The sequence below is a fragment of the Lissotriton vulgaris genome, chromosome 4_1 (genome assembly GCF_964263255.1).
Source record: "Lissotriton vulgaris chromosome 4_1, aLisVul1.2, whole genome shotgun sequence".
Lineage (NCBI taxonomy): Eukaryota > Metazoa > Chordata > Amphibia > Caudata > Salamandridae > Lissotriton > Lissotriton vulgaris.
In genome coordinates, this window is record NC_141691.1 from 726084261 (window position 1) to 726111703 (window position 27443).

General features: G+C 47.2%; 1 protein-coding gene across 1 annotated transcript in view; it reads left to right on the top strand.

The window, feature by feature from the left end:
• The first annotated feature begins 4028 nt into the window (after nt 1-4028).
• Nucleotides 4029-27443, top strand: part of SSR1 (signal sequence receptor subunit 1) — a 175442-nt gene continuing 152027 nt past the window's right edge. Inside the window, exon 1 of the mRNA XM_086965019.1 lies at nt 4029-4159. Within this exon, the coding sequence (XP_086821145.1) occupies nt 4096-4159 (64 nt within the window). The 5' untranslated portion in view covers nt 4029-4095. The remainder of the gene's footprint in view (nt 4160-27443) is intronic.

Below are 27443 nucleotides of genomic sequence, written 5' to 3' on the forward strand. Positions count from 1 at the left end.
CGTAAGAGTGGCCTGACCTGAACAAATGGAAGGAGAACTACCCAAAAGTGTTCGGGGGCACGGTTGGAAGAATGGAGAGATTCCAGCACAAGATTGTGCTCAAGTAAGGGGCCATCCCAGTAGCCCACAAGGTGAGGAATGTACCCATAGCGGTGAGAGAGGCGGTCCAAACGGAACTCCGAGACTTGGAGAGGAAGGGAATAATTGAACCAATCACATGCGCTGAATGGCTTGCGCCCCTGGTAGTAGTCATGAAGCCCAATGGGAAGGTCAGGCTCTGCGTGGATTTGAAAGAGCTCAACAAAAACATTGTGGTGGAGAAATTCCCCCTTCCGAGGATTGAGGCAATGCTAGCGAAGACCAGGGGAATAAGGTGGTACTCCACAATTGACTTGACCTCTGCATACCACCAAATAGTGCTACACCCGGACAGCAGAAGCCTCACATCCTTCATCACCCCGTTCGGGTGCTACCAGTTCTGCCGCATGCCGTTCGGCCTGGCCTCGGCTGCGGCAGTGTTTCAGAAAAAGATGCACCAGCTATTCAGAGACATCAAGGGCGTCCAGTATTTTCAGGACGACATCCTGGTAATGGGATGTGACAGGCTAGACCACGATCAGAAGCTTGAAAGGGTACTAAAGACATTGGAAAGCAAGGGCCTCACGGCAGAGTGGGCAAAATGTCGGTTAGGCCTAGAGTCAGTGACGTACCTGGGTCACGAAATAGGTGCGCGGGGCATCACACCCAAGGCAGAAAATGTTAAAGCAATCGCAGAAGCACCACCCCCCAAGAACAAGGAAGAAGTCAGATCGTTCTTGGGGATGGCGGAGTACTACAGCAAGTTTGTGGTACACTTTGCCTCGAAGACCCATCACATGAGGTTGCTGACCAGGGAGAGCACCTCGTTCCAGTGGACCCCGGAAACCCAAGCAGAGTTCGAAACTATAAAGAAGGATGTCACCGGAGCCGTGCCGCTCAAAGGATATGACCCCCAAGGTGCCACAGTACTCACCACTGACGCCAGTGACAAGGGCCTGGGTGCAGTGCTCATGCAGGATCGGGGACGAGGAGAAATGGAGACAATCAGCTTCGCATCGCGGGCATTGACCAACACTGAGAGCAAAGACAGCGTGATTGAAAAGGAAATGCTGGCGGTGGTATGGGCCATGACGAGATTTCGGCAATTCCTATGGGGTACCCGATTCCTACTCAAGACGGACCACAAGCCGCTAGTAAAAGTGTTAACGTCAAGTGGACATGCCAGCGCCACTCCCAGGATATCCAAAATGACTTTAAAACTGCTTGAGTTGAGGTATGACGTGGAATACATTCCCGGAAATCGGAACCGAGTAGCCGACTACCTGAGTAGAGCAGCTGCCATGGAGCCAGGGGAGGAAGACCCCGCGAGCAAAGGGGAGTTGGTGGCCCTAGTAGACGACCTAGAGAAGGTGATCAGCCACCAGGAGTGGGCAGAGGCATATGAGGAGGATAATGACATGAAGGAAGTGAAGAGACACATCATACAAGGATGGCCAGACAAGAGACACATGAGAGAAGGCATGAGACCATACTATGAAGTAAGAGAAGAACTGTCGGTAGGAGACAAGGGGGTGTTCACTTACAGAGGAGACAAGGTGATTCCCCCGAGGAACCTCATCACCAAACTATTGGACATGCTACATGAGGGCCACTTGGGAATCGGCAAGCTAAAACTGAGAACCAAACAAAACTACTGGTGGCCAGGCATGGACAAGAGGGCGGGAAGACACGTCAGAGAGTGTCCGCAGTGCCAAGGGGCGGACAAGACACTCAAACCCCTGCGCCCAGCATTAGGAAAGTTCGACCCCCCCGTCGAACCCGTGGGAGGAACTGTCTATCGACATATTAGGACCAGTCTTAGACGACCAGGGCACACAGAAATATGTGTGTGTCCTCATGGACCGATATTCCAAATGGCCAGAGTTAAGGGTGGATGAGACCATGGACACGGAGAACATCTTAAAGTTTCTGTCAGAGACCTTTACTAGGGAAGGTATCCCCAAGTCCATTCTAAGCGATAACGGCCCCCAGTTCAGGTCAGAGAAATGGACTACGTTTATGCAAAGGAATGGCATTACTGTCAAACACACGTCAATCTACCATCCAGCTGGAAATGGATTGGTGGAGAGATTTAATAGGGTAGTGATGGGAGCCATACAAGCTGCGATTTCCAACAACAAAAACTGGGAAAAAGCACTAGAGAACATGGTATGGGCCTACAGGATCACGCCCACTGGCACAGGGTACAGCCCGTTTCAAATACTGAGAGGGCGAGAGCCCTTCACGCATGACAACAGGATTTGGAAGGAGAAGGTCATCACAAGTGAATGGTCCCCGGCAGTAGTGCGTGCCAATCTGGAGAGGGCACAAACCATCTACACCAACCATTACAACAAACGTCGGAATGTAAAAGGAACTGACCTGGAGAGGGGAGAGTGGGTAAGAGTGAAATTAGCTACCTTACAGAAGAAAGGAGACAGCAAATATAGCAAACCCATGCAGGTCAAGGATGTATACGACCGGGCGGCTCTGCTGAGTGATGGAAACGTGTGGTCACAGGACCGCAAGGCCAGGTGCAACAAGGTGTTACGATGGGGGCACCCCGGAATGGAATGGGAGGATATTGAGGACTCAAACACAGAGGAAGGACAAAATGTAAGTAGGCAGCAAGACGGAGCAGGTGAAGAAACGGAACAAGAGGAGGTAGAAGGAGCGAGCGGAAGTCAGAGAACTGACAAGGTCTGGTCGGGAAGACAGATGGACGAGAATGTGAGGGCGAAGGAAGGAACGGAAGGTTCCGAGGTGCAGAGCCAAGGGACCTTGGAGAACCCTATCAAGATAACTAGGAGCGGCAGGCCGGTGGTAAGGCCCTCCAGGTTTCGAGATTTTGAATTGGACAATGAACTGTAATTGACTCTTAAAAGGTTTGGTAAAAGGGGGAGATATGTAGTGAGCGTACTAGTCTATGCACGTCACGTAGGCGTGACGTGCGTGCGGCCATTTTGTAGGGAATGTGCGCGCTTAGCATTAGCGCGCTGGAGACTAGGAGAGGAGGCAGCACCGGCCGGCGCTCTTCAGTATTACTGTATTTGTGAATAAATATTTTGCAGTTGAATTACACCAAGGCATCAGAGTGGTCATTGATAAACGGCGACATTACAAACGTATGTGTTATAAACCATACATTTATTTGGAAGATTATTTTATGTACAATTTCAATCCATGAATTTGGTGATTCTTTTTATGTGTGATACAAACCTATGAACTGTGTTTCTTTTAATTGTGTTTTAAACTATTGTAAGGCAGACAGCTGAAAAGATAAATAAACTGAACCGGACTGTCAATCATATGTACACAGAAATAATGGAAATGTCACACATAAGCAGTCCGAAAATTTGACAGCTACGCAAGCGCTGGATGAAAATAGGAAGCAGTAGTGTTTTAGCCAATATAGACTTCGAGTAACTGGCGAATCGCCCCTCCATTTATATCTAAATCCACGAAGCATAAAAGTTCCTATTATTGAACCCTGTCACCCTCTGGCCAAACTAACCAATCATTGCATTGTAAGAGATGCCCCAAAAAATAATAATAGATGAAAGTGTCCTTGTATAACGTAACTGGTGCTCATGTAAAGTGCTCCAATACATTCGGTTCGAGTCGCGACTTCGCGCTACAATATAACCACAAAAAAATTAAAACACTGTAATACAAACACAATCACTCCAAGATGGCGTGGACGGTGATGTTCCACAATGTAGCACCTAACCCCCCCACCTATATGATGACGTCAGACAGAGCGAGAATGCCTTTCTTTTGTTCTCCTTGTATTTCAGCACCAGTCCTGAAGGCTGATCTGGCAGTTTAGAGCTGTCTCTATGATCTCCGAGAGCCACGTCCCTCTGAGCTGGGATGGGGGCGGGCCGTCGCGCTTGTTATACGTAGTCGCAAGGGCCTGAGCAAAACCTTTTTGCCAGCTGCCCTCCTTTCGAGCGAGAGGGCGCAGTACAAGTACCTTTGAGTGTTGCTTCTCAACCCTGGTTGTCAGTTGCAGTCATGAGGACCTTACACAAAATGCTCCTGCTTTTGCTGCTGGCCTTCCCTGTCTCCGTGGTGAAAGGTAAGTGCAGACTGCTCTGCGCACTGTAGGGAGAAGGTGTATGCCTTTGGAGATTGTGGAGTTTTGTAATCTCGTCTTGTAGCGAAGGTTCTGACTAACGACTTCCATTAGAACTTTCATTTAAAGATTAGTCTCCTTTCCTGGCAACATAGGTTTTCTCTTTCAGTAAGCGTCACACCAAGAACTTGATTGCTCTCTTTGGGAAGCATCCCAAGGGAATTTTTCGGTTATGGCGCTGCTTGTTTGGGGTTGTTTTCTTATATTTTGACTTGTTTTCTTGCTTTACCGGTAGTGGAATGGGATATTTTGAAGGGCCATTTTATTTAAATCCACGGTGAACCATGTTTTATCAGGACTTAAAAGGGTTACAATGAGGGCTATTTTGTTGGAACCAGTTGTTGCCTTGTGCCTACTTGTCATGATGAATGCCTACGGAAATTCAAAGAGAGAGACAACAAACACTCTAAATTACGGTTGTTTAATGTTTCGTTTATTGCCTGATGTCTGCACTATATTGACGTTTGAGGAGTGCCTATGGTTTGAAGTCCCTCCCCCCCCACAGTCTCGGGGCTGACGTGTCCATCCATTCATTCTCTGCACGCGCCGCAGACGTGTTGAGTTTTCACCGTACACAGACCCATTGGAGTTGAGGGGATTATAAGGAACTGGGCAGTTTTATCCTGCAATTTAAATTAAAAATCGGGGGTGCGTAAAGGATCAGAATTAATGTTTCGTTTGGAAGATTTGGGCTCACCTGGTTATTTGTCCAGACTATTTTCAGATCTCGACATTACATCATAAAGTGTGTGTGTGTAGAGAAGGCTTTCACATATGGTGCTGTGTCTCACATCTCTAGTAGAAGCCTTCATTTGCCTGCCTCTATGGCACTGGCGCCCACCAACACCCTATGGCAGTTGTTTTAATTATGAAAAGCAGATTTAAAAAAAGACACGTTGTAATTAGGCAAGTTAAGTCTGATTTCAAATATTATCACATTTTCCTACATAGAGGCTTTCTAGGTCACTGCAAAGTGCTATCCTTCAAACCGGTCTAAGTTTGCTCACGATTTCCCCCAAAACTCAAGCCCTATACAGCTAAAAAATCTAACTTAATTGAGTGGGACATATGTGCTACATAATAACGCAAGGCATAGTCTTTCTCAAGAGCCACAAACCATATCTGCCATGCAAACATTTATTAAAACACCCACTGGGAGCAAAGAGGTGAAACGCCTATCTTTCATTGTGCTTGTGATGGCTGCTTTCAGTTACACTTATTGTATTTTGTCAGGCAAGCTCCCTCATGGAGAGGGGCAGAATTATTCTGCAGGGTAGGGTCAAATTTTGCTTTGACTGACTGTGTGACAGGGAAATTGCAGGAATGTGCCGTATTTAAAAGAATACAGTGCATTCCTGCCTTTTCCTCTGCACTGGCGCTGTTTTGGCTCCCTGGCGCCAACGCAGACAACTTTCCACCATGGTAGAAGAGTGCCTGCATTTGTATGTGTTTTTTTGTGTTTTTTTTTGTGTGTGCACAAAGGACGTATTCCTGCACCAAAATAATCCCCAAAAGTATTTTCCTGTTTCTGTGTGTTGCAGAATGTAGCACACACAGAAAGATGAAGTAAGGAGGCAAAATAAGGATGTGTCTCCTCATTGCGCCTCTCCTGGGGAGGCATAGGTTTCTGGCGTAGTCCCATGTCTACTACTTATGGTATATCTGGAAATGCATCAAAATCCATGGATGTTGTATGGGAACGCCTACTTGGCGCAGTTAGGCAACGCAGTTATCTTAGTTGCTGTACTAAATACTTATGGAGCCACTCAAGGCCGAGCAAAGTGGCCATGTGTGGATTTTTGAGTTGTCACACTCTCACCACATTGCTGATGCAAGAGCAGCGTAGTGGGGCTCATGACTATTCCCCCTAGATTCTTTATCAGCGCTAGAACACCATTTCCAGTGCACAAAGTAGTACCTGCTTTTATGGCCTGTGAAAGGAATTAGACTTGGCTTACTCACAGGCTAGTTGGAGAATAGAAGTATTTGCTAATGTTTATTATTTATGGTTTGCACAAAAATAGATTTAGTGTGACTGGTCTGAATACAATTGGTTTGCACTGGTGGAACGCAAAATTGTTTGACCACCATATCAGAAAGTTTACATGTTAAAATATAGATACAATCTGGCAAATTAGGACTGATTTGGGACCATGATTGAACTTTAAAGCGCGCTTACTTTCAGTCATACTTTCTCAGTTTGATTTGAGACCCATTTCCATGTACATGGTTCAAATGTAGATTTTAAAAGTAGGCATTGACTAGAAAATACATTTGTATGTGCTTTTAGTGAAGTAGTCAGGTGTCTGAAATAGGCTGCCACAATCTTCATTAAGCATTTTAAATTGAGTTACTGAGTAGTAGAGGTGTTGTATCCACACTACGAGAGATCCACTTGTCCAGCACTATTTTAAAAATCCATGAGTTTCAATTGACTGGTAGCACTCTTTAAATGTGTTGGAATAAAATCCAAGCATGTACAATTTTTGTAAAGTTATTTCTTTTTCTAATCGCACTTGATTTTATGCCGTGCGAGCACAAGTTTGCAGCCAACACATGTTTCTCTCTGGCCAAATAGGGCCAAGAGTTTTTCCGAGGCTGATTATTTACATCAAATTACTGTAGTAGTTTAGGGTGTAGGAAAGGGAATTGGCTATGGAGAATACAACTTTTATGAATACGAAGGGACAGAATGTAAAATAACTATTCTATTTACAGTTTGCAGTATGACTAGCCATTCTTATTTGTTCTTGTCTGTGTTTATTGCTTGGTGAGTATAATGGAAGGCTGAATAAATTAGAGAAAACAAACACACAAAAGGTGATGGGAGGAATGCTTGAATTTACTTTAACCATGCAGCCATCTTTTAATGGAAATACAACAATTGAGGAAAAGACATTTGCAGTTCGTGGATGCGATGCAGAACACTACAAGCCGTAATGAGTAGCAATGTTTGGGCAGATGCATGGCTGGCTCCCTTTAAAATGAATGAATGCGAAGAAGTGTTGGCCCTGCTGTCCATGGAGCAGAATCTCACTTTTGTTCAACTGTAGTGCACAATGCATGCAAGCAGAAAGAACGTGATCGCTTATTGATTGACACCGATGACTGAAGTGGGCTGGACCATTACTCCTTGCAGTGGTGGGTTGAAGTGTGAATGGCAATGATGAAGGCGGTATGTAAGCCCCTATAAAAAAAAATTCTACCTATTTATTTGTAGTTAAGCCAAAGGTTTTTGTCTACGCTAGATCTAGAAAAATAGCATTCATTTTGATGATGTCCCTGATCTGGTGTATGTGGCAATCATTGTTAATCGGGTGTGCGAATTAGTGGTTAAGAGACTCCTTCCCTTGCTTCATGTCAAATATTTAGTCTCTCTTCCCTTGTAAATAATTTGGGGATGAAAATCTACAACCTCCTTACTCCTTATCCGGTGTTCGTGGTCTCCCATCCCCCGTACCCCCCCCTCGCTCTGCTGCCCGCCTCACACTGCCGCCCGCTGCTGCATTACTCATACTACTGCATGCTGCACACTGCTGCCCGCCTCACACTGCTGCACGCTGCTGCATTACTCGTGCTGTTGCCCGCCTCAGGCTGTTGCCCGCCTCAGGCTGTTGCCCGCCTCAGGCTGCTGCCCGCCTCACGCTGCACACTACTGCCCGCCTCACACTGTTGCCCGCCTCACACTGCTGCCCTGCTGCACACTACTGCATTACTCCTACTGCCACACGCCTCGCACTGCCGCACACTGCTGCATTACTCGCACTGCTTTCTGTACACTGCTGCCCGCCTCACACTGCTGCCCGCCTCACACTGCTGCCCTGCTGCACACTACTGCATTACTCCCACTGCTGCACGCCTCACACTGCTGCACACTGCTGCACGCCTCACACTGCTGCACGCCTCACACTGCTGCACTCCTCACACTGCTCCCCGGCTGCACACTACTGCATTACTCCTACTGCCGCACGCCTCGCACTGCCGCACGCTGCTGCATTACTCACGCTGCTTTCTGTACACTGCTGCCCTGCTGCACACTACTGCATTACTCCACACTGCTGCACGCCTCACACTGCTGCACACTGCTGCATTACTCGCACTGCTTTCTGTACACTGCTGCACGCCTCACACTGCTGCACGCCACCACATCACTCCGGGACGCCACCACACCACTCCGGGCCACCACTCAGCACCACAACAGCACTGTCCTTGCTTGCTACCAACAAGCATTGCCATAGCCAATAGGACTCGCATTAGGAAAGTGTAAGCTATTGGCTTTGTAAATAACAATGCTATTAATTTATATATTTTCAAAGCCAACACATTAAAAAAAAATTGTCATTTACAATACCAATAGCTCACACTTTCCTAATGCGAGACCTATTGCATTGCAAATGCTTGTTGTGATTTGGTGTAAACCTGGCCAGTAGTTTTTGAGAAATGTGGGGTAAAATATAACTTTGGTGCTGTCTGACGAATCTTCGCGAAATTTTCAACGCTAATTAGCCGCTAGCTTTAGCTGCTGTTTAGAAAGTTTCAGGGCGGTTCGTCAAGCGGGTCTCAAAAAAATGGGGTAATTTACCAAAAATGTGCTTTCTCCATGCTATTTTCCATAGGGATTGTGAACACGGTTACAGCACGAACTGCTTAACGGAATTTCACCAAATTTCTGCTTTAATTTCGCACTTTTCACGGCCGCCAGGCCGTGTCGCATTTATCCCCCCCTCCCTCCCCACAGCAATGCCAAGAGCTTGTCTCCCTTCTAATGTACCGGCTTGTTTTGCCAGTGCTTGTTACTTTATGATTCAACACTGGCGTCTCCCATCTTGGAAAAGTAATGCGTATAGTTCAGACTGCTTGTTTTTAAAGAAAACAAGCGACTCTCTCGGCAGCCAAGTGACAAATGATGGAAATCCTAGACTCATCTTGGCCGCATTAGGAAAGCCGTTGCCTCTCCCGGCAACTTCACGCCGCCCTCAGTATGAAAACAGAGCGCTTGCAGTTGATCGCCGGTTATGATTGGCAATTACACTCCCTCCTTTTGGTCGGACTGGCCCTGTTACAGGGCTCATTTAGCTTGTCTCCTTTTCAGTTTTTCTTGCACAATTTATTTCCGATTGCCTGCCTCTGGTACTGTAAATGTTGCAAACTCGAGGAGCTGACCAGTGTTATTGCTTTACCCTCGCACTCACTGTTTCTCTGTGTCTTCACACCTTAGCTTTCGCTTATGATGTAAAGAGTCTGGGTCACTGAAGATCAGTTGAGCAGTCGCAGCTAGAAGCTCAGAGATTTCCTTTACTTGCTAACTCCCTTTCACCCAATCTTTCATTTTTATTATTCATTATGTTTCACTCGCTCTGAGCTCCGTTTCTGTGAAGAGGGCTGTACATTTTGGTCTTTATGTGGTCGCAAATGTGGCGGCTGTGTCTCTGTTCCCAGTTGTAATCCCCCTTTCTGAGTTCTGTAGGCAGTGCTGCAGCTGCATCTATGCTCCCAGTGGTACTCCTTATTCTTAGTCCTCTAGGCAGTGCTGCAGCTTCTTCTCTGTTCCTAGTGACTGTTAGACTTGCCACTTTCATCAGGTTTACTCCCGGACTTTTTGCTTTTTGGCCTCCTGTTTTTGACATTGTTTTTGTTGGTTTTAGGACTGGGCACTTTACCACTGCTATTCTGTGCAAAGTGCATGTGGTCCCTAAGTAAATTATGATTAGGTGTCCATAATTTGCTTATTTGATTTACTACGAAGTCCCTAGTACAGTGCACTATGTGCACTCAGACCGCCACTGCAGTGTCTGCACGCAGTTTTTAACTGCAATGTCGACCTAGCAAGTAAACCCATGTGCCAGGCAATTATCTTTTCTTACATCTAAGTCACCCCTAAGGTAAAGGGCCAAGGTAGCATCATGGGCAGGGTGCAGTCTATTTAAAAGGTAGGACGTGGAGTGGACTATTTTTACATGTCCTCATAGTGAAAAACAGTGTATTTCGTTTTCCCTGTTGAAAGGCTTTCTCTCCGTAGGTTAACATGGAAGCTGCTTGGTAACACTACAAATGTAGCTTGCCAGTGGGAGCTGATAGAAAATTGAGTTTAGTATGCCTGAACTCCGGATTAAAAAAAACGTTTTATTAAAGAGGATTTTTTATATTGTGTGTTTGAAAATACCACTGTTGTAAAGTAAGTATTTTCTTGACTAGGACACAGAACAGATAGTCATCTATTCAGCCTCGCTAGGAGTCACCCAGGGTTGGCAGGACACCTCAACACCCTGGGTGACTCCTAGCGAGGCTAAATAGACCGGGCTGCGTTTAGAGTGGTAGGAGGAGTTGTCGCTGGCACCTGAATAGACTGTGGCTGCCTCCCGCAAATCTGTCCCCATCTCCTGTGGTGAACCTGGCCTGAGCCAGGCTGAACTGGTTTGTTTGCCAGAGGAACTTTATTTCTACCAACTTCAAAGGAAAATATGGTATGACTTTTGTGACCCTCACCTCAGAACTGTAGATAACTCCTGGACTAAGGAATATCGCCAGTAAAAAAAGAGCTGTGAGGAGAGACTACCACTTTGCTGTGTATTTTGCTGGGTTGGCCTGCAGTTGCTGCTTCTTTTATGGGCAGGGAAAAGAACTGGACTGTACTTTCTGCATCCTAAGTGTCTCCAAGGGTTTGATGTAAAGCGTGCCTTCTGTTGGAAGTCTCGGGGGAAATCAAAGACTTCAACATCTTCTGGGTCCTGCTTCTGGAACTGGATGTTTCAGCTGCCACCAAGGAGAAAAGGTAACCCAAAAACGCTGCTGCCGGATCTGACCTGAAGGCACTGTAGTGGGTACCGCCAAACTTCGCACCCTGGTCTCGCCGATTATGCTGCCACCGAGTCACTGCTTGCACAGTGACCTGTGGGCACCGCACTCTGCACCGCCTTGCTTCACACCGCTGTCCTGGTATCCCCAACTACGCCGCTGCCTGCACCATGACCTGTGGACACCGCTCATGAAGAACACTGAGCACTGTCCCACTTCATACCCCAGCCCTGGTATTACCGATGCTGGTGGATGACCCTCACCGAGCGGCTACCTGCACAGCAACCTGAAGGCACTGCACGGCTTACCGCTCAGCTTCACACCACAGCCCCGATGCCTGCCGGCACTCCTGACTTCAAACTCACAGGGTTCAAACTGCAACATGTAACTTCAAGGGCCCGACAACTCTTACACAGACTTCCGGACTGACGCAGCACTACTGGAGCTCAATGCAAGGTACAATGCCCTGCATCTTTAAAGGTCCTGTTTTATGGGTCTCCCCGACCCCGTAGCTAGCATGCGACGCCGCGACCGGATGTAACTGTTGGATTTGTTTGCTCATGACGCCATGATGGCCTAGTGCGGAGCGATCGACTTCAAGGAGCTGTATATAAAGTCTTTTTTTGCTTTATTCATATTTTGATCACTGTATGTTGGATTTTTATCGTTTTGGTCTTGTTTTGCACAGGTAAATATTGGATAATTTTTTTTAACTAGTGTGGTGTCATTTTGTAGTGTTTTCACTGTATTACTGCTGGTTATGTGCAAATGCTTTACACTGCCTCAAGGATAAGCCTGACTGCTCGTGCCAAGCTACCAAGGGGGTGAGCGGTGGTTATTTTAGATTTCTAATCTCCTTACCCTGATTAGAGTGGTGAATTCTGCCTGGCGTAGGTGCATACCCTAGCAAACAGTGGTAATTCCTCTTTCTTTGTTCTCTAGACAGTGCTGCAGCCTCCTCTCTGGGTCCACTGGTAATTCCTTATTCTTACTCCTGTATGCAGTGCTGCAGATTCTTCTCTGTTGCCAGTGGTAAAGATTCATTGTTGGTCCTCTAGACCGTGCTGCCTGCTGCCTCTCTGGTCCTGTAGGTAATTCCTCATTATAAGCCCCCCAGACAGTGCTGATAGCTGCTTCTCTGGTCCTGTAGGTAATATCTTATTATAAGTCCTCCTGGCAGTGCTGCAGCTGCCTCTCTGTTCCCAGTGGTAATTCCTCATTCTAAACCCTTTAGCCAGTGCTACTAGCTGCTTCTGGTCCCAGTGGTAATTCCACGTTTGTATTCCTCTAGACAGTGCTACAGCTGCTTCTCTTGTCCCATGATGATTCCTCGTTCGTAGTCTTCCAGACAGTACTGCTAGCTGCTACTCTGGTCCCGTCTGTAATTCCTCCTTCCTAGTTTTACAGACCATGCTGCTAGCTGCTACTCTGGTCTCGTCGGATATTCCTATATTTTAAGTCACATGATAATATAAATCATTATTATATATGGTTATTTTAAAACTTTATAATGTGCAAGAAAAAACAGTCCATATTTTAAAATAGACAGATCTTAAGGAATATAAAAACAAGCTATAAATAATTACATCAAATACCAAATAGATTTTTAGGTGCCTTCAGATACCAGCAGTAACAGTTCTAAGAGGAAACGCTTAAGTGTAGCAGCCAGTTGTTTGTCAACAACGGAAAACGGTCCATATTATAGAGTAGGCAGATTTTGAATAGTAGAAAAGTAAGTTATAAATAAGTACATAAACTGGGCGTGGCCGAGCAGACGACCTACATGGCTGCCTGACTCAGGAGCTGCTGAGCACACTGCAGTGATTTCGGCCCTGATGCGGTGATACCAGCTCGCGGACCGCCGGTAATCCTGAAGAGCCGTTGATATCCTGCCAAGTGACTGGGAATGTAGAACACTGAGGCACGACATGTCTGGGCCTGAAGCAGCTGTCAGAGGACCGGACTACACACTCCTGGTACAAGAGGCACGGAGGAAATGCACTAGTGTCAAAGCCGCCCTCCTCAATCTTGGCTTGAAATACAGCATGCTCTATCCGGCACGGCTAAAAGTGGAGGTGAACTGCCGATTCCGCATCTTTGACTCTCCGGCAGAGGCCCAAGATTTCTGTCATGGCTACAAAAAACAACCGGGCTCGGCTCCCGGCTCTAGGCATCATTCTCCACCTCAATCTGACACGCAGGCCAGTGCTGACTTGTTCGCTGAGACTGGCCCAGGCTGATCATCCAATGGTGCTCTATTCAGGGATCCTTCTATATGGTAGATGAAAGTTCGGCTCTGTTGGGTTCAATTACATGCCAATAACTCGTTTGACGGTCTGCTGGGCCGCCCGCATGGGGTGGCGTTGCTTCCCCCTATGGCGAATGCCTGTTTGTTTCGATTTTATTGGGGTTTGTTATCTTTTAGTTTGCAGATACGTTCTAATACTAAGTACAATTTGCTATTTGTGTTCTGCGTAGCTGTTCAGAGCTTGTTTGGGTTCTGCCTCTCCAGGGGTGTTGGGAGGCTGGGTGTGTGGTGGGTGGGGGACGGGGTATATGTTTTTTTTGTGGCAAATTTTATTTCTGTTTGATTGCGAGACTTATGGTATTGGCTTGTTTGATGACCGCTCATCGTTTGCTGTCCTTGATTTAACAATATGGCCAGGTTAGGTCTGCAGTCTGGTCCTTCAAGGCTAAAGTTGATGTCATGGAATGTCCGTGGCTTGAACACCACTCTTAAACGTAAACAGGCACTGCAATATGCTGACCGCCATAAGGTGGATATCCTCTTCCTGCAAGAAACCCGCCTGGTACAGGCGGACACTGCTTCATTGGCTAGGAGTTGGGGTACCCATAGTGTTTTCGACTTATAGTAGGTATGCACGGGGGGTTGCAATTCTTGTCCACAAACTAATACCCTTTGTATTTACAGACAGTAAGGTGGATGGAGAAGGCAGATATGCGGTACTTTCTGGTGTGTTGTATGGATACAAGATTGCCTTGGTGGGGGTCTATGGCCCTAATACTGACTCCCCGGCCTGTTTACACGACCTGCATCTTACACTGCTCCACTCAGACATAGAGCTGCTGGCGTTGGGGGGCGACTTCAACCTATTGATGGACCCTGGCAGGGACAGCACGTCTTCCTCCCCAGATCGCAAGCCACTTGCCCGCGCGGCGGTGGCGGCTATTTGCTCACACTTCTTGCTGCTAGACATAGAGGCCAGACTGCCCGCTCACGCCCCAGCTTTTACTCACCACTCCAGCTTTCACAACACCAGCACCAGACTTGACTATTGGCTACTCTCTCCGGGCTTGGCGGGATGGGTGGTTGATCTTTGCACACTTCCGCGCACTCTTTCTGACCACTCTCCAGTGGTGTTGACTCTGGCGGTTCCGAGGATGGGCGGGTATGAGCGGCAAAGGCGTTTCCCAGGAAGAGCCCTAGCGGACCCGGTCTTTACTGAGGAGGTCCGTACTGCCATAGAGGACTATTTTGACATCAACACTGGCTCTGTGACCACTTGGGCCACGTTGTGGGCGGGGTTCAAGGCCACCATTAGGGTAGTCTGCATCACCAAGCATGTGGGGGCATTACGTGAGATTCGCGCTACTCTGAACCGAGTGGGCGCGGAGCTATTGACGGTGGAAAGCGAGATTCTCGCTAACCCCTCACCGACTCGCGAAGCTAAGCGTCTTGAACTGCTTCTTGAGTTCAGGGAAACTGCGGACAGAGAGTTGCGGTTTCTGGGCAAGTACCACACGGCACGCCGATACGGTGAAGGGGATAGGCCGGGCAGATTATTGGCTCAGCTGCTCCGCCCACCGCGACAAGCTGCATACATCACTGACATAATTGACTCGCAAGACACGCACCATTTTTCCACCCCCGTTATTTGTGGTACCTTTTTGGCTTACTACCGCCACCTTTATACATCTGCCCTACCGGGGGAGCGCCGAGACCCGGGGTCTTATATTAATGAAATTGCTTGGTATACTTGGAAAAATGCATGCAGGACTTTCTGGCCGATCCCATCACATCGGACTCTATAATTGAAGCCAATGACTCCTTGATGGGTTCTTCGCCGCCTGGTCTTGATGGCTTCACTGCCGACTTTTACAAAGAGTACAAGGAAGAACTGGTACCCAGACTCGTCTAGGTGTATGCGGAAACTCTGGAGTCAGGTGTTCTCCCCTCCACGCTCCGAGAGGCAGTCATTGTTTTGCTGCCCAAACCGGGTCGCGACCCCTCGGTGTGTAGCTCCTATCGTCCGCTGTCGCTCCTTAACCTCGATTTATAAGATTTTGGCCAAAGTCCTGGCGATACGACTAGCGCTGCTGGTGGATACTATAGTTTCACCGGCCCAGTCCGGCTTTATCCCTCACAGGTCTACCTCCCTGAATCTCCGTACACTTTTTTCTCGGTCCTACACAGGATCGACCCCTCCACTCCGGTGGCTGCTGTGTTTTTAGACGCAGAAAAAGCGTTCGACACTCTGGAGTGGCCTTTTTTTCTAGCAGTGATGCGGAGGTTGGGCATGCCCGCAATGTTTGTAGCCACGGTGGAGCTGCTGTATACGGCACCCACGGCTCGCATTTGCTTAAATGGTACCATTACTGAGAAGTTCAAACTCTCCAGAGGCACCCAGCAGGGGTGCCCCCTAGCCCCACTCCTTTTCATCCTTGCTATGGACCCCCTAGTGCGACACTTTCAGGAGAAGCATCTCCATAGGGGGCTACAATTCCGCACCGGCCCTCTCTTAGTCTCGCTTTATGCGGACGATATGGTCCTGTATGTCCGTACCCCGGAGGCCAACCTGCAACCCTTGCTGTCGGAGATCGCGCGTGATTTGGCGAATACTCAGGCCTCAAAGTCAACTGGCACAAATCGCAACTGTTTCCGCTCACCCCCGCCACCACACGGTGGCCTTGCTCCCTCCCACTGTAGTGGTGCGAGGACTCTGTTAAATACCTAGGGATCCACAAACACCTTGACATAGTGTCCATTATTCGTCTGAAATACGGACAAGCCCTGGATTTTTTGGAGGATAATACGGACCGGTGGCTCCGTCTCCCTCTGTCTATGGCTGGGCGGATCGCCATCGGCAAGATGGTAGTCCTCCCCTGGTTTTTGTACCTTTTTCAATAACATCCCAATCCCTCTCACCAAGGTTTTTTTCACACAACTACGCACTGCCCTGTTACGGCTGGTGTGGGCGGTAAAAACCCCCACGTAGCCTGGCGTACACTTCCGCTGCCGTATGAGAGAGGTAGATTTGGGGTACCGGATTTTTATCTCTACTACTTGGTTGCGCAGTGTTCGTATGCACATTCTTGGTTCCATCTGGATGCCAGAATCCCACATTTGAGACTGGAGTCTGATACAGCGCTCCCAGTGTCACTTAACGCAGTCCTCCCCAAGGGTCTCCCCCGGGACCCACATGACATACACCCGCTGTCCACAACGGCCTGGGCTTGGGGCAAGATTAGACGCTTACTACACATAGACAAAGTGTACTCCTCTGCTCTTCCTTTACCCAACCCGCACTGGCTCCCCATCACCGGCGAATCTGTAATCCGTCATACGCTGTCTAAATTCCAGATGCTCACGATCGGTGACTTGTTCCCAGATGGTCATGCTTTCTCTCTGACAGAGGAGCCCCGCTTCACCGACCGAACATTCAAGGACGCCTTCAATCTCACGAGACTCCGCTCGATGTTACGAGCTGAATTTCCCACATTCCCCCTTCCCCCCCGAAGACAATCCCGCACTTAATTCATTATACAAAACAAATCAGGGGCGCATGTGGTGTCCAAACTTTATAAAATGTGCTTGTCCTCTTTTCCAACGTCAGACTGGGTGGTGCGTGCTGCATGGGAGCGTGATCTGGGCACACAGATTTCTGACGACCAATGGGAGGCATTTTGTGCTATGGCCAGGGATGTTTCCATGAATAGTAGACACAAGCTCATACACTTTAAATTCCTGCGGAGGATGTATCACACACCGGCGCTTGCTCACAGAATCGATGCCAATAGGCCCCACGTCTGCCCCAAATGCAACGCCCCGCAGGCGGACTTCGCACATCTGTCTTGGACTTGCCCGAGGTTACACACTTACTGGCTGGAGGTCCACCGGGTTTTGGGTGACATGTTGGGACTGCCGTTAACTGTTACACCTGAAATTGCGTTGCTGGGCTATGTTGCAAATTTCCCCCGCCAGCTTCGTAGATTGGCGTCCATATGCTTCCTCTTGGCCAAAAGGGAGGTGGCACTGATCTGGTGCGCGCGACGCGCTCCGACGATCACTTCATGGCTTGGGAGTGTGGCATACTGCAATGTGAATAGTGTGGAATATTCTGAACAACTTCCAACTTCTTCCCGCCCAACTGACATTTGGGGTCCATATCGCCAATACATTGCGAAACTAGCTCAGGACACGCCATCCCAGTCACTTCATCCTATCACGCCAACTGGGGTGGGCTAGAGCAAGAGCGGCTCGTACGCCGCACTCGACAACGCATGGCTGCGCGTGCGGCTTGCACTTGCCCCTCGCTTCACGAAGCTGAGTGCATGTCGTCTGGTGGTACATTGTCCTTCGCAACAACTATTGTGTCTTGACTGATATTCATGTTTTTTTTTTTTTTTGCTTCAGTCAACTGCCCCTTTTTTGTTAATGCTTATCTGGTTCTATCTTGCCGCCCATTCCAGGGTTGTGGGGTGCTTGGTGGCGTTTGCTGGGTCTGGGCTGATGATGTTGCCCATGGTGGTAGTTGACACACCGCGAACCGGCTGGCAGTATTGGTCTTGCTATCTCATAGATATGATTTTAGTTTTTTTCACTTTGCTTTCAACTTCTGTGATGTTAATTATGTTTTTTGTGGTTTTCTGTTTCTTTATTTAAAAATATGTGCCTTGTATCATTCTCAATGCTCAAATACGCAATCCTACTGTGTACACCAGTGTTTAACGTGTGATGTTATGTATGGCATCTGATATCTTTTTGTACTTGATATGTCATTTGTTTTTACCACTGTGGATTGCCTAATTCGCTTCAATAAAGTATTATAAAAAAAACTCAGCTGATGGTCGTGAGGTTGGGGCAGATGCTCCCGGAGTGTTACTGAGATATATATGTTGCGCTATAATTCTATAGGTGGTCTTTTCCTTTGCTTGTGTGAAAGTGACTGGTCAGAAACCTGGTCTATTCTGGCTCTGGTGTTTGCACTACCCAGGCCATGGTTACCACTCGTTTGTCTAATCACCAAAGCCCAAAACTTTCTTGAATTTGGGTGTTTACTTGCACATAAGAGTGCATCAGAAATGCTGAAGGAAATTTAATTTCTCTTCGTGACATGCCCATCTGTAGTTTTGTTTATGCTGTTTTGTAAGCAGTGATTAACTCTGCAGCCTCTGGGTTCCTCTAAACAACTCTGAGGGCCTTAATACGGATTTTCTTTAATGCCAAGGCCTGTGTATAAGCTCAGCTTTGTTTTGGGTGAACATGTTGGTGAACAGGTTGTCAACTTATCAAGTAGTTGAGTATCCAGGCCGGCTATTGGAGGGTTGGTGTTGGACTTTGCTTGGGCGGTAAGCTGCACACCCTCTTCCATGATGGTACTGCTAGCTGCTGTGTTCCATTTTAAACGCTTTAGGTTATCCGAGTGGAAGCCATAATGTGTTGCCCTTGATGGTTCATGATCTGATGGGTTAAGGACAATGGTGGTTATCTGCGGGCGTTGGTCACTCAATGTATGGGCCATGAGACTGTAGCTTTCTATGTGTGAAAACATGTCTGCGTTATAGATGGCATAGTCCAAGTAAAAACACATATTACCATTTGTCTTGGTCCAGTTTGGTGGAATATATTATGGGAACCTGCTGTTCAGCACAGTGTATCCAACGTTTTGGAGCTGTAGAGCCAGAAAAGTGCCTAGCGCACTGCACAGTTTGCCCCTTGGTTTTACCTGATCTGTGATGTCATGTAGAAGGTCTGGTGGACAACTTTCCAGGTACTCAGGACTCCTTGGAAGAGTTTAGTGTTGAAATTCCCAGAAATCAGGCAATCGCATGAGGGAAATCTCCAGCCAAGTCACAAAGGATTGAAATTACCCGGTTTAGCTGTCAGTTTTGTTTTTGCGCAGGGGTTAATATATACATAAGGAATCGAGAGGATGGTGCGGGCTCCAGGTTTTGGTGCGGATTGCTAGTAGCCAACTCTCTTGGGATAATATTGGTTAAACTTTGCTTTCTAGACTACATGAGATGCACATGGATAAGCCCTCCTTAGGGTGTCCAAAATTGTGATATTTAACTGCTGGATTCCAATATTTAATAAATCCGGTTATAGGCAGGCTTTGAGTGGGCCATGTTTCCTGTAGGGCCAGGAGATCATGGCCTGTTAGAAAGGCAAGTATATTTGGGGCGGGCATTTCCTGTGAGACCACTGATGTTCCAAGAGCACAGGACTGGGGAAAGTCTTTGTCAGACATTTAGTCGAAGATTGAATTTTTAATTGTTGGTTTATCGGTTCTGGTTAAGTGACAGGCAACCAATTCCAATCAGACTCTGTATGGAGGGGTATCAGTCGTGGTCCGAGATCTACCCTCTGTGGCGGCACAGCCTTGGGCATTCTTTAAAATCTAATATGGTTTATTTGAACACGCTTCTGATTTGAATGTCCCATGCGTTAAAATTCTGAGCTGGATAGAAGAATTTGTACCCAGGTGGATGAATTGAACGTTACCTAAGTGACTCCTGAGGGTTGCTAACATCTGGGGGAGAAATTGAATGTACTTAATATCCAGTGGTTTCAGAGCACCAAGTTTAGGAGTTGCTTTTAATAGTCTTTAGATAGTGCTCCTGTTTAGAATGTCATGCAAGTGATACTCCAGGGTGAATAACTTGACCTTTTATGGAGTGGGGGAGCCCGTCCGGTAACTGATTATGTGCACTGGCTGAATCCTGGCCTGCCAGAGGTGGCCTTGATAGGATTCCTGGGATGTGTGTCTTTTTTAATCTAGACTGGTAGAAGTTGGGTTGGTATTCACCTGCTGGCCTTGTTACATTACTGATTGTTACTTTTAATGGGTCATCACTAGCCTGAATGAAACTGCTGGGAGACCTTGAAAAGGACTGTCGTTTTTCCGGTGGGGCTGTTTGTGACCCATTTGGGCTTGCAATACCGTTGGGGGGGCGGAGGGGGGCCTGGTTTCTACTCCTATGTCCATATCTAGTTTAATAGACTGATTCATCTGATCGGTATCCAAGGAAGTTTGTCGCTTCTCCATAGGCCCTCCGACTGCGGAGTCCACACGTCGAAGTTGCTGTATATAGGAGGGGCAGATCTTGTGTGTCAGCCTGTTGTGAAATGCAGATGTTGCCGCAAGGCACTCTGCTTACTACTGCTTTGACCCAGTTCTGTGTGTTTTGTTGTAAACGGTGGGAACAGTTTGCGAGAACCGGGAACGGTGTTACCGCAGGATTTATTTTGTTGATAGCGGAGTCTTTTCTTTACTTGCTTATTTGGCAGGGGGAATAATTGTGACTCTGCAATAGAGGTTAATTTAGCAGCCAAGGGTTGACTAAGGACCTGGATTGTGTCAATTGGCTGGTCGGAATGAATTTTATTGTGATTGACCCGTTGCGAGGCGACCTGACCGTGATAGAGAGATAGAGAGATAGATAGATATAGAGATATATATATCTATATCTATATCTATATCTATATCTATATCTATATATTTCAGTGTTTTTTCTGTCCCGTACCAATGGAGTGTGGGTCAAGAGCGACTTTCGATACCTGCTGTAAAAACTGCTAAAGAGTTCAAGATGTCCATTTTGTCCGAGTGATAATTTACAGCCAAGACAGTAAACTGGAGTGTTTGTAGCAGTTGTGGCCACATTGCAGACGGGGAGACCAAAGCTTTGTTGGTGCTAAATTCAGGTTCTTGATTGAGAGGCTGCTACGGATCTTTGAGAGAAAAAAGAACACCAAAAGAGACTGATCTTTGGGTGCCGTGCCTGCAGATTGCTGTTTGGGGTTGTCTGTGCCTCCCATTTTAAGTGGTTTTGTGGGAGTGAGTGGTTCTATATACCCCTTTGGGGACTTGGTCCATTGGGAGGCTGGTGGACAGGTCATATCAGTAACACTAAAAAGGTTGATGATGCTGCTGGCACACGTATCCTTCATTGGGACAGATTGTGATGACTTGGCTAGGTTCTCGTAAGCACTTGTGGAGGAGTGTGGCTCAATGGTTAGAGCGGCAGACCCTGATGCATAGTTCTGGCCAGGGACCAGGGTTCGATTTCCCACCTTGGCGGGGTCTCGGGCTCCATTTCCTCGGACCTGTTAATTCTCGCCTCGGTGCCTATTCTAATCACGGGCCCCACGCTGCAACTCTGGGCAATAGCTTGCTTAGCCTCCACACCGGCCCCAACAGCGCTAAGGATGCCTGGCTTCACCCTGGGGGTGCCCAGGAGTGGACACTTCACAGGGAAAGCCAGGAGGGGTTCCACAGCGGTAGGAGTATCAGCGCCAGGAAGCCGAATAGGCGACACTGCAAGGTGACCGTCTGTGACAGTGCGCTCTATAAGTACCATGACATTTACATTTACTTGTTTGGAAAAACAGGTTTGGTCTGTGTACAAGGATGCATTTCTTGATGCAGGGTTCCTTTAAAAGCGAATTCTGGGTCTGCAGTTGTGGCTTATGTTGAGAATGGATGATTACCTGAGAATGCCCGAAAGATATTCTTTAACTGTTAGACTTTACTCTAGATCTGGTGCCTTATATTAGTGTAGTTGGACGCTTGTTTCTGCCACCATCAAACTGTCACGGAGCTCGTCCTGTGTTGGCATGAGAATCATTTTCGGGGGTGAATGTATTGTTGCCTCAACTTTAAGCAATGGTGGTCTCTCCTATGGCTGTTCCAACCTGTGAGAGGGGTGCTAACCACAGCACCGAATGGTTTAAAAAAATAAAAAAGTCTATAAGAGTAGATGCGTGCGGGTGAGGAGAGCCTGCTGAACTGTTGGGATTCATTGGCGTGGTTGAGAGATTGTCCCGAGTTGTGGTTACGGTCGGACAGTCAGAGGCTGTCGATGGGGCTGGGTCCAGCACTGTAGATTTGGCGAGAGTGTGCTCTATACGATCATGTCTTGGGCTATCTGATTTTTCTGTATATCCTACCTCGTACTGCCTGATGGCATTGCTAGTTTAGAGAATCTGGGGGTGTACCTTGTGACCCTGATGCCACTGTTCTGCTTGCACTGATCATATTTGCAGAAGTCATGACCCACCAAGGTTTCTCCTCCCTCTCCATCCCAACCCCCCAGTGCCCTCCGCACACCGCAGCCTGGACCCACAGGGTAGAGACAGAAACTGAGTCCAGGAGCAGGCGGCAGCCAAAATGGTTACCACACTGCCCAGTGGTGGGCCTGGGACCTCAGCTTGTCTATCTCTCCTCCCTCTTGTCACTGGTTGCGGGAGGCGAGAACAAACTCTCATGGGGTGCTTGCTCTGGGTCCGGGTGGACGCTCCTCCCTGAACTTTGGCGAGTGACCTCACCACTGTGTTATTAGTAATTCCTCATTCGAAGTCCTTGAGACAGTGCTGCTAGCTGCCACTCTGCTTCCTGTGGTAATTCCTCACTCCAAGTCCTACAGACAGTGCTGCTAGCCGATACTCTGGTCACGTTGGAAATTGCCAAATTTTAAGTTCTGTTCATCTGTGTCTCTGTTCCGAGTGGTAATTCCTCATTCTTGGTGCTCTAGGCAGTGGCGGCTGCTGGGGCATTAAATTAATGGGGCAGCGCAGTGGGGGAGGGCAGCGCGAGGGTAGTGAGGGGAAAATATATTTTTTTAAATGCTTCCCTGCCATCTGCAGCGTTGGCACTCTTCTGGCCTCTGCTCCTCAACTCCCGGCATGTCACAGGCTCCCCTATGCCAATCCAGACGCTGGTCTATGCCATGATTAGTGTGAGCGCCCTAGTTAGGCACTCCGTAAGGGACTACGGCCCTATCGCCGCTTTATAGTTAGGGTTACCATAAATGGAAATTCCTTTTTGTTCAAATGTTTGAGATTCATCAAAAAGGGTGCAATGTTAATAATGATGAAGACCTATTCTTGCTTCTACATTGGCGGATAATGCAGAGTTTCAAGGTAATTGGTTAAGAAGGTGCAAAGTTAAGACTGGGTCCAAAAACTCATTTTTCCATAGACTTTTTTATATCAAGCGTTAGACGAAAATGGCTGAACGGATTTGCATCACATTTTGCAGGTTTAGACATTCTGGTGCACAGATGATTCTTTTGGATACTACGGGTAAGCCGGGCTTTTAAAGTAGCTATGCATTTTAATTAGTGATATCTGTGGCAGCTGTATTTTCACACAATTTTGCAGAAGTACAGCACATAGCCATGACTCGTCATTATATAATTGGCTAGTGACTGTCTTCACAAAAGTTAAGTGCAGCCATGTTGGTTTTAAGTACACTTTGCCTTGGTTCTGCATTTCGTTCTCTAAGTATTGGATTTGATATTTTTATCCCCTACCTATTGCCATTTTAGTGGCAAAGGGTAGGGAAAACTTATTTTTGTTTTTTTGTTAGAGTACCAAAGTACTGCCTTGGAAGTACTGTGGTAACAAACGCATGAAAAAATTGTGCTGTAAGGCCCTTATATTTTACAAATATTGTGTACTGCCATATGTTTTTAGGTCTCGTCCTATTCCATTCCGCAAGGAATGAATAGGACGAGACTATTGGAGCTAAACTAAGAGCTAAACTAAGCTCTGAAAAATGTGGATTTCCAGAAGTGCATGTGGTCTCGTGAACGCGCTTCTATCCGCCTGCCTTTCATCACCACATGAAAGTCATTTGTTGCTTGTTCACACTTCTTTCACGGCCGTGAGGCCGTGCGTGTTTCAAAGGGATCTTCTCACTTCTTCTCCCCCCCCCCCCCCCCCTCGCCGAGAGCTTCACATTTCAAAGAGCTCTCCCCCGCCCCACACTGACTTCGAGCCATCACAGAGGATAGATCACGCTGCAAAGCTTTTAGACACTACTGCAAAACCGGGCCTTTTTAGACAAGTAGTCATCTGTCATTCATAAATATTTCACTTGTATCTCATACCGAATTCCATTACTGCCTCGCGCAGTGTAAATACGACCAGCCGCGCGCCAAGCAAACGGGGTCTGGATGCCTTTAGGAGGTGCTCCTGACTTGAATCCCCCATTTTCACAAAGTTTCTGTGACTCATTAGCATCCTTCTTTTTCACTAAAGTGAATGATATCTTCTCAGCATTTACCTCCTCTGATAATCATAGCACCAATGATATAATAACGCCACAGACTGATAATATCTTCCCGCAGTTTGTGGAAATTTCAGAAAATCAAATCCAGGATATCATCAAATCCATTAAGTCAGGATCCGCATTGGATCCTTGCCCCTTGAAAACCCTCCGCCCATTAATGGATACCTTGGTCCCAGTTATAACCCAAATTTGCAACTCGATGTTCCGCACAGGAATTTACCCAACCCCTTTAAAAAAAACCTTACTGAAGCCACTTCTGAAAAAATCCGGCCTAGATAAAACAGAGTTAAAAAATTACAGGCTTATAGCCAACCTCCCATTTCTAGCCAAAGTAGCAGAAAAAGCCATGAACATTCAACTTGCGGAATTTATCGAGCAACACCACCTGCTCGATGAAACCCAATTTGGATTTCGCAAGTTTCATGGAACAGAAACAGCGCTTATCAAAGCAGCGGATGACATCAGATTAATCCGAGATCAAGGAGGCTCAGCATTGTTGGTGCTTCTAGACCTATCGTCCGCCTTCGACACGGTCGACCACAAGATCTTGGTCGACCGTGTTGAAAACATGGGCGTGCTAGGCCTAGCTAAGAATCTACTGGCATCTTTTTTGACGGATAGATCCCAGGTAGTCACCCTAGGACAATTCGAGTCAGCAGAGTTGTCCTTGCCATGTGGGGTACCTCAAGGTTCATCCCTTAGTCCGACACTATTTAACATCTATGTGTCGGACCTCGCTAAAACCATCAAAGCGCATGGGATGAACCTTACCTCATATGCGGATGACACCCAGTTGATTCTGACCATCAGAAATGATGGGGAAACTGTAGCGGAGAGTTTTAAAGCAGGTATGCTGGCCATCGGACAGTGGATGTCAGCAAACGGTTTAAAACTGAACTCCGAAAAAACCGAGGTGGTAACTTTTGGTCATCTTAGCCCTAATTGGTCCTCTGTATGGTGGCCTTCATCGTTTGGAGCCTTGCCTAAACCAACCCCGAAGGTGAGAAACCTAGGTGTCATTTTCGATAACAACCTGAACTTTATGGCTCATGCCAACCAGACGGCCTCTACGGCGTTTTACAAACTACGCCTGGTAAAAAAGATCCTTCCATTTCTCCCTAAAAGCGTAGGTAAGACATTAGTTAGCGCCCTAGTCCTGTCTGCACTTGATTACTGCAATGGCTTGTTTGCCAATGCCCAAATCAGGGTCATCAAGAAAATACAGGCAGTACAGAACGCAGCGGCCAGACTTCTCTCGGGCATCCCTAGATTCAAACCTATAACTGACACCTTGAGAAGCTATCATTGGCTCCCTATCAGGAATAGAATTAAATTCAAGACCTTGTGTATTGTTTATAAATCGGTGCACCAACAAGCCCCTCAATTCCTGAGAGACCACCATACCCCATATAATCCTCCCCGGCCACTCCGTACAGCTAAGCTGAATGATCTGGTAGTACCCCGGTCTAAGTTAGTCAACTGGGGAGACAGACGTTTCCTGGTTGCTGCCCCGAAATTATGGAACACGCTACCTCAATCTACTAGATCCAGCCCAAATCTCCTGTCATTCAGAAAGCAGCTGAAAACTTGGTTGTTTAACCTCTAAGAGCAAGAAGCTAAGCATAGGAGAGTCTACAATAGTACAGCGCCGAGACGCCTGCGGGCATTTGTTCGCGCTCTATTAAATCTTAAAAAATAAAATAAATAAATAAATTTATTGAAGGCTTGAGAAATGGAAGCGAGAGCAGGGCCATGTCACCTGTGGCACCATTCTTCAGTAGAGGGGGGGGGAAAGGTGAAAATGTCAGGTTTTATTCTGATCATCGGGAGATATTAAATTAAAGGTGTACTCAAAATGTTGTTTTCTTAAAAGAAACACATGCTCTTTTTGCCTATTAGGCACCATCTATAACAATTATCCCAACACAACGCTTTGTCTGACCAAGTTCATTAACTCTATATTTGGACTCCAGTGCCACCCCGTTCACGACTCTGCGCTATTAGGAACAATACCAACGGCCTCCTGAAAATGTCATTTCTCTGCCTGAGTGGCACAGGATTGGATGCGCTATGAATGCAAAGCAAGAGACGCATGTAATTGCTTTCTCTGTTATGACTCACTTGAGCATTGTAAGCTTTTTTTTTTTTATAGTATTCTGCAGGAGTACGTGTACTTTTGTAAAGTTCCCTTCAAGACTCCAGTACAAAGTGTGAAATGCTCCGCACTTTTGAAAAATGTGTCTGGGTGGCTCCCAGCTGGACCCTCCTTTCTCACATTCTCTTTCCGTCTACGTCTGTTTCCTCCGCCTCAATCTAAGCTAAGCAGACTATATTTGAGCTAAAACTGAGGACAACCAGCGTTCCTTAAGCCAGTCGTCTTGAATTTCCCTACTGTTCCCCGATAGCAGGAAGTAACGCATCTCCTAAGTTGTGTCTCCTCATTCTATGGTTGCGAGTCATATTTCACGACAAACTACGGTAGCGTTTCACTGGCACCATATGTAACTGGAATGTTAGTCATTCATTCCATAGGGGTGTTCTACGGCATGCGTGCACATCAGAGAGTGTGCTTGCTCATAAAATCGGTGCATTCGCCCATTCAGCACAGCACAAGCGGCCCACTCTTCATGCTGTCAAACTGTGCCTGGGCTCCCTTAACGCACAGGGTGCACAGACAGCTCATGCACTCACACACTGCATGCATTCATAACATACAGTGCGTGCACCCAAACCCCAAATAATGCACAATTCACTATCCTAAGTGCATGCCAGCACACCATTAAAACAACATATACATGCACACAAAACAGTACATCAGGGGTGTCCATTGTAAGTCCAAGAAGATTGGTGCCTTGACACGTTTTCAGGATAGCCACGTACTATGTTTCTATCACTGTCTTGGCCTCTCCACTCTTCCTCTATTTCTGTCTCACTCTCTCCTGCCCCTTCACTGTCCTGGCCTCTCCACTCTTCCTCTATTTCTGTCTCATTGTCTCCTGCCCCTTCCCTGTCTTGGCCTCTCCACTCTTCCTTTGTTCCCGTCTCACTCTCTCCTGCCCCTTCACTGTCTTGGCCTCTCCACTCTTCCTCTATTTCTGTCTCACTCTCTCCTGCCC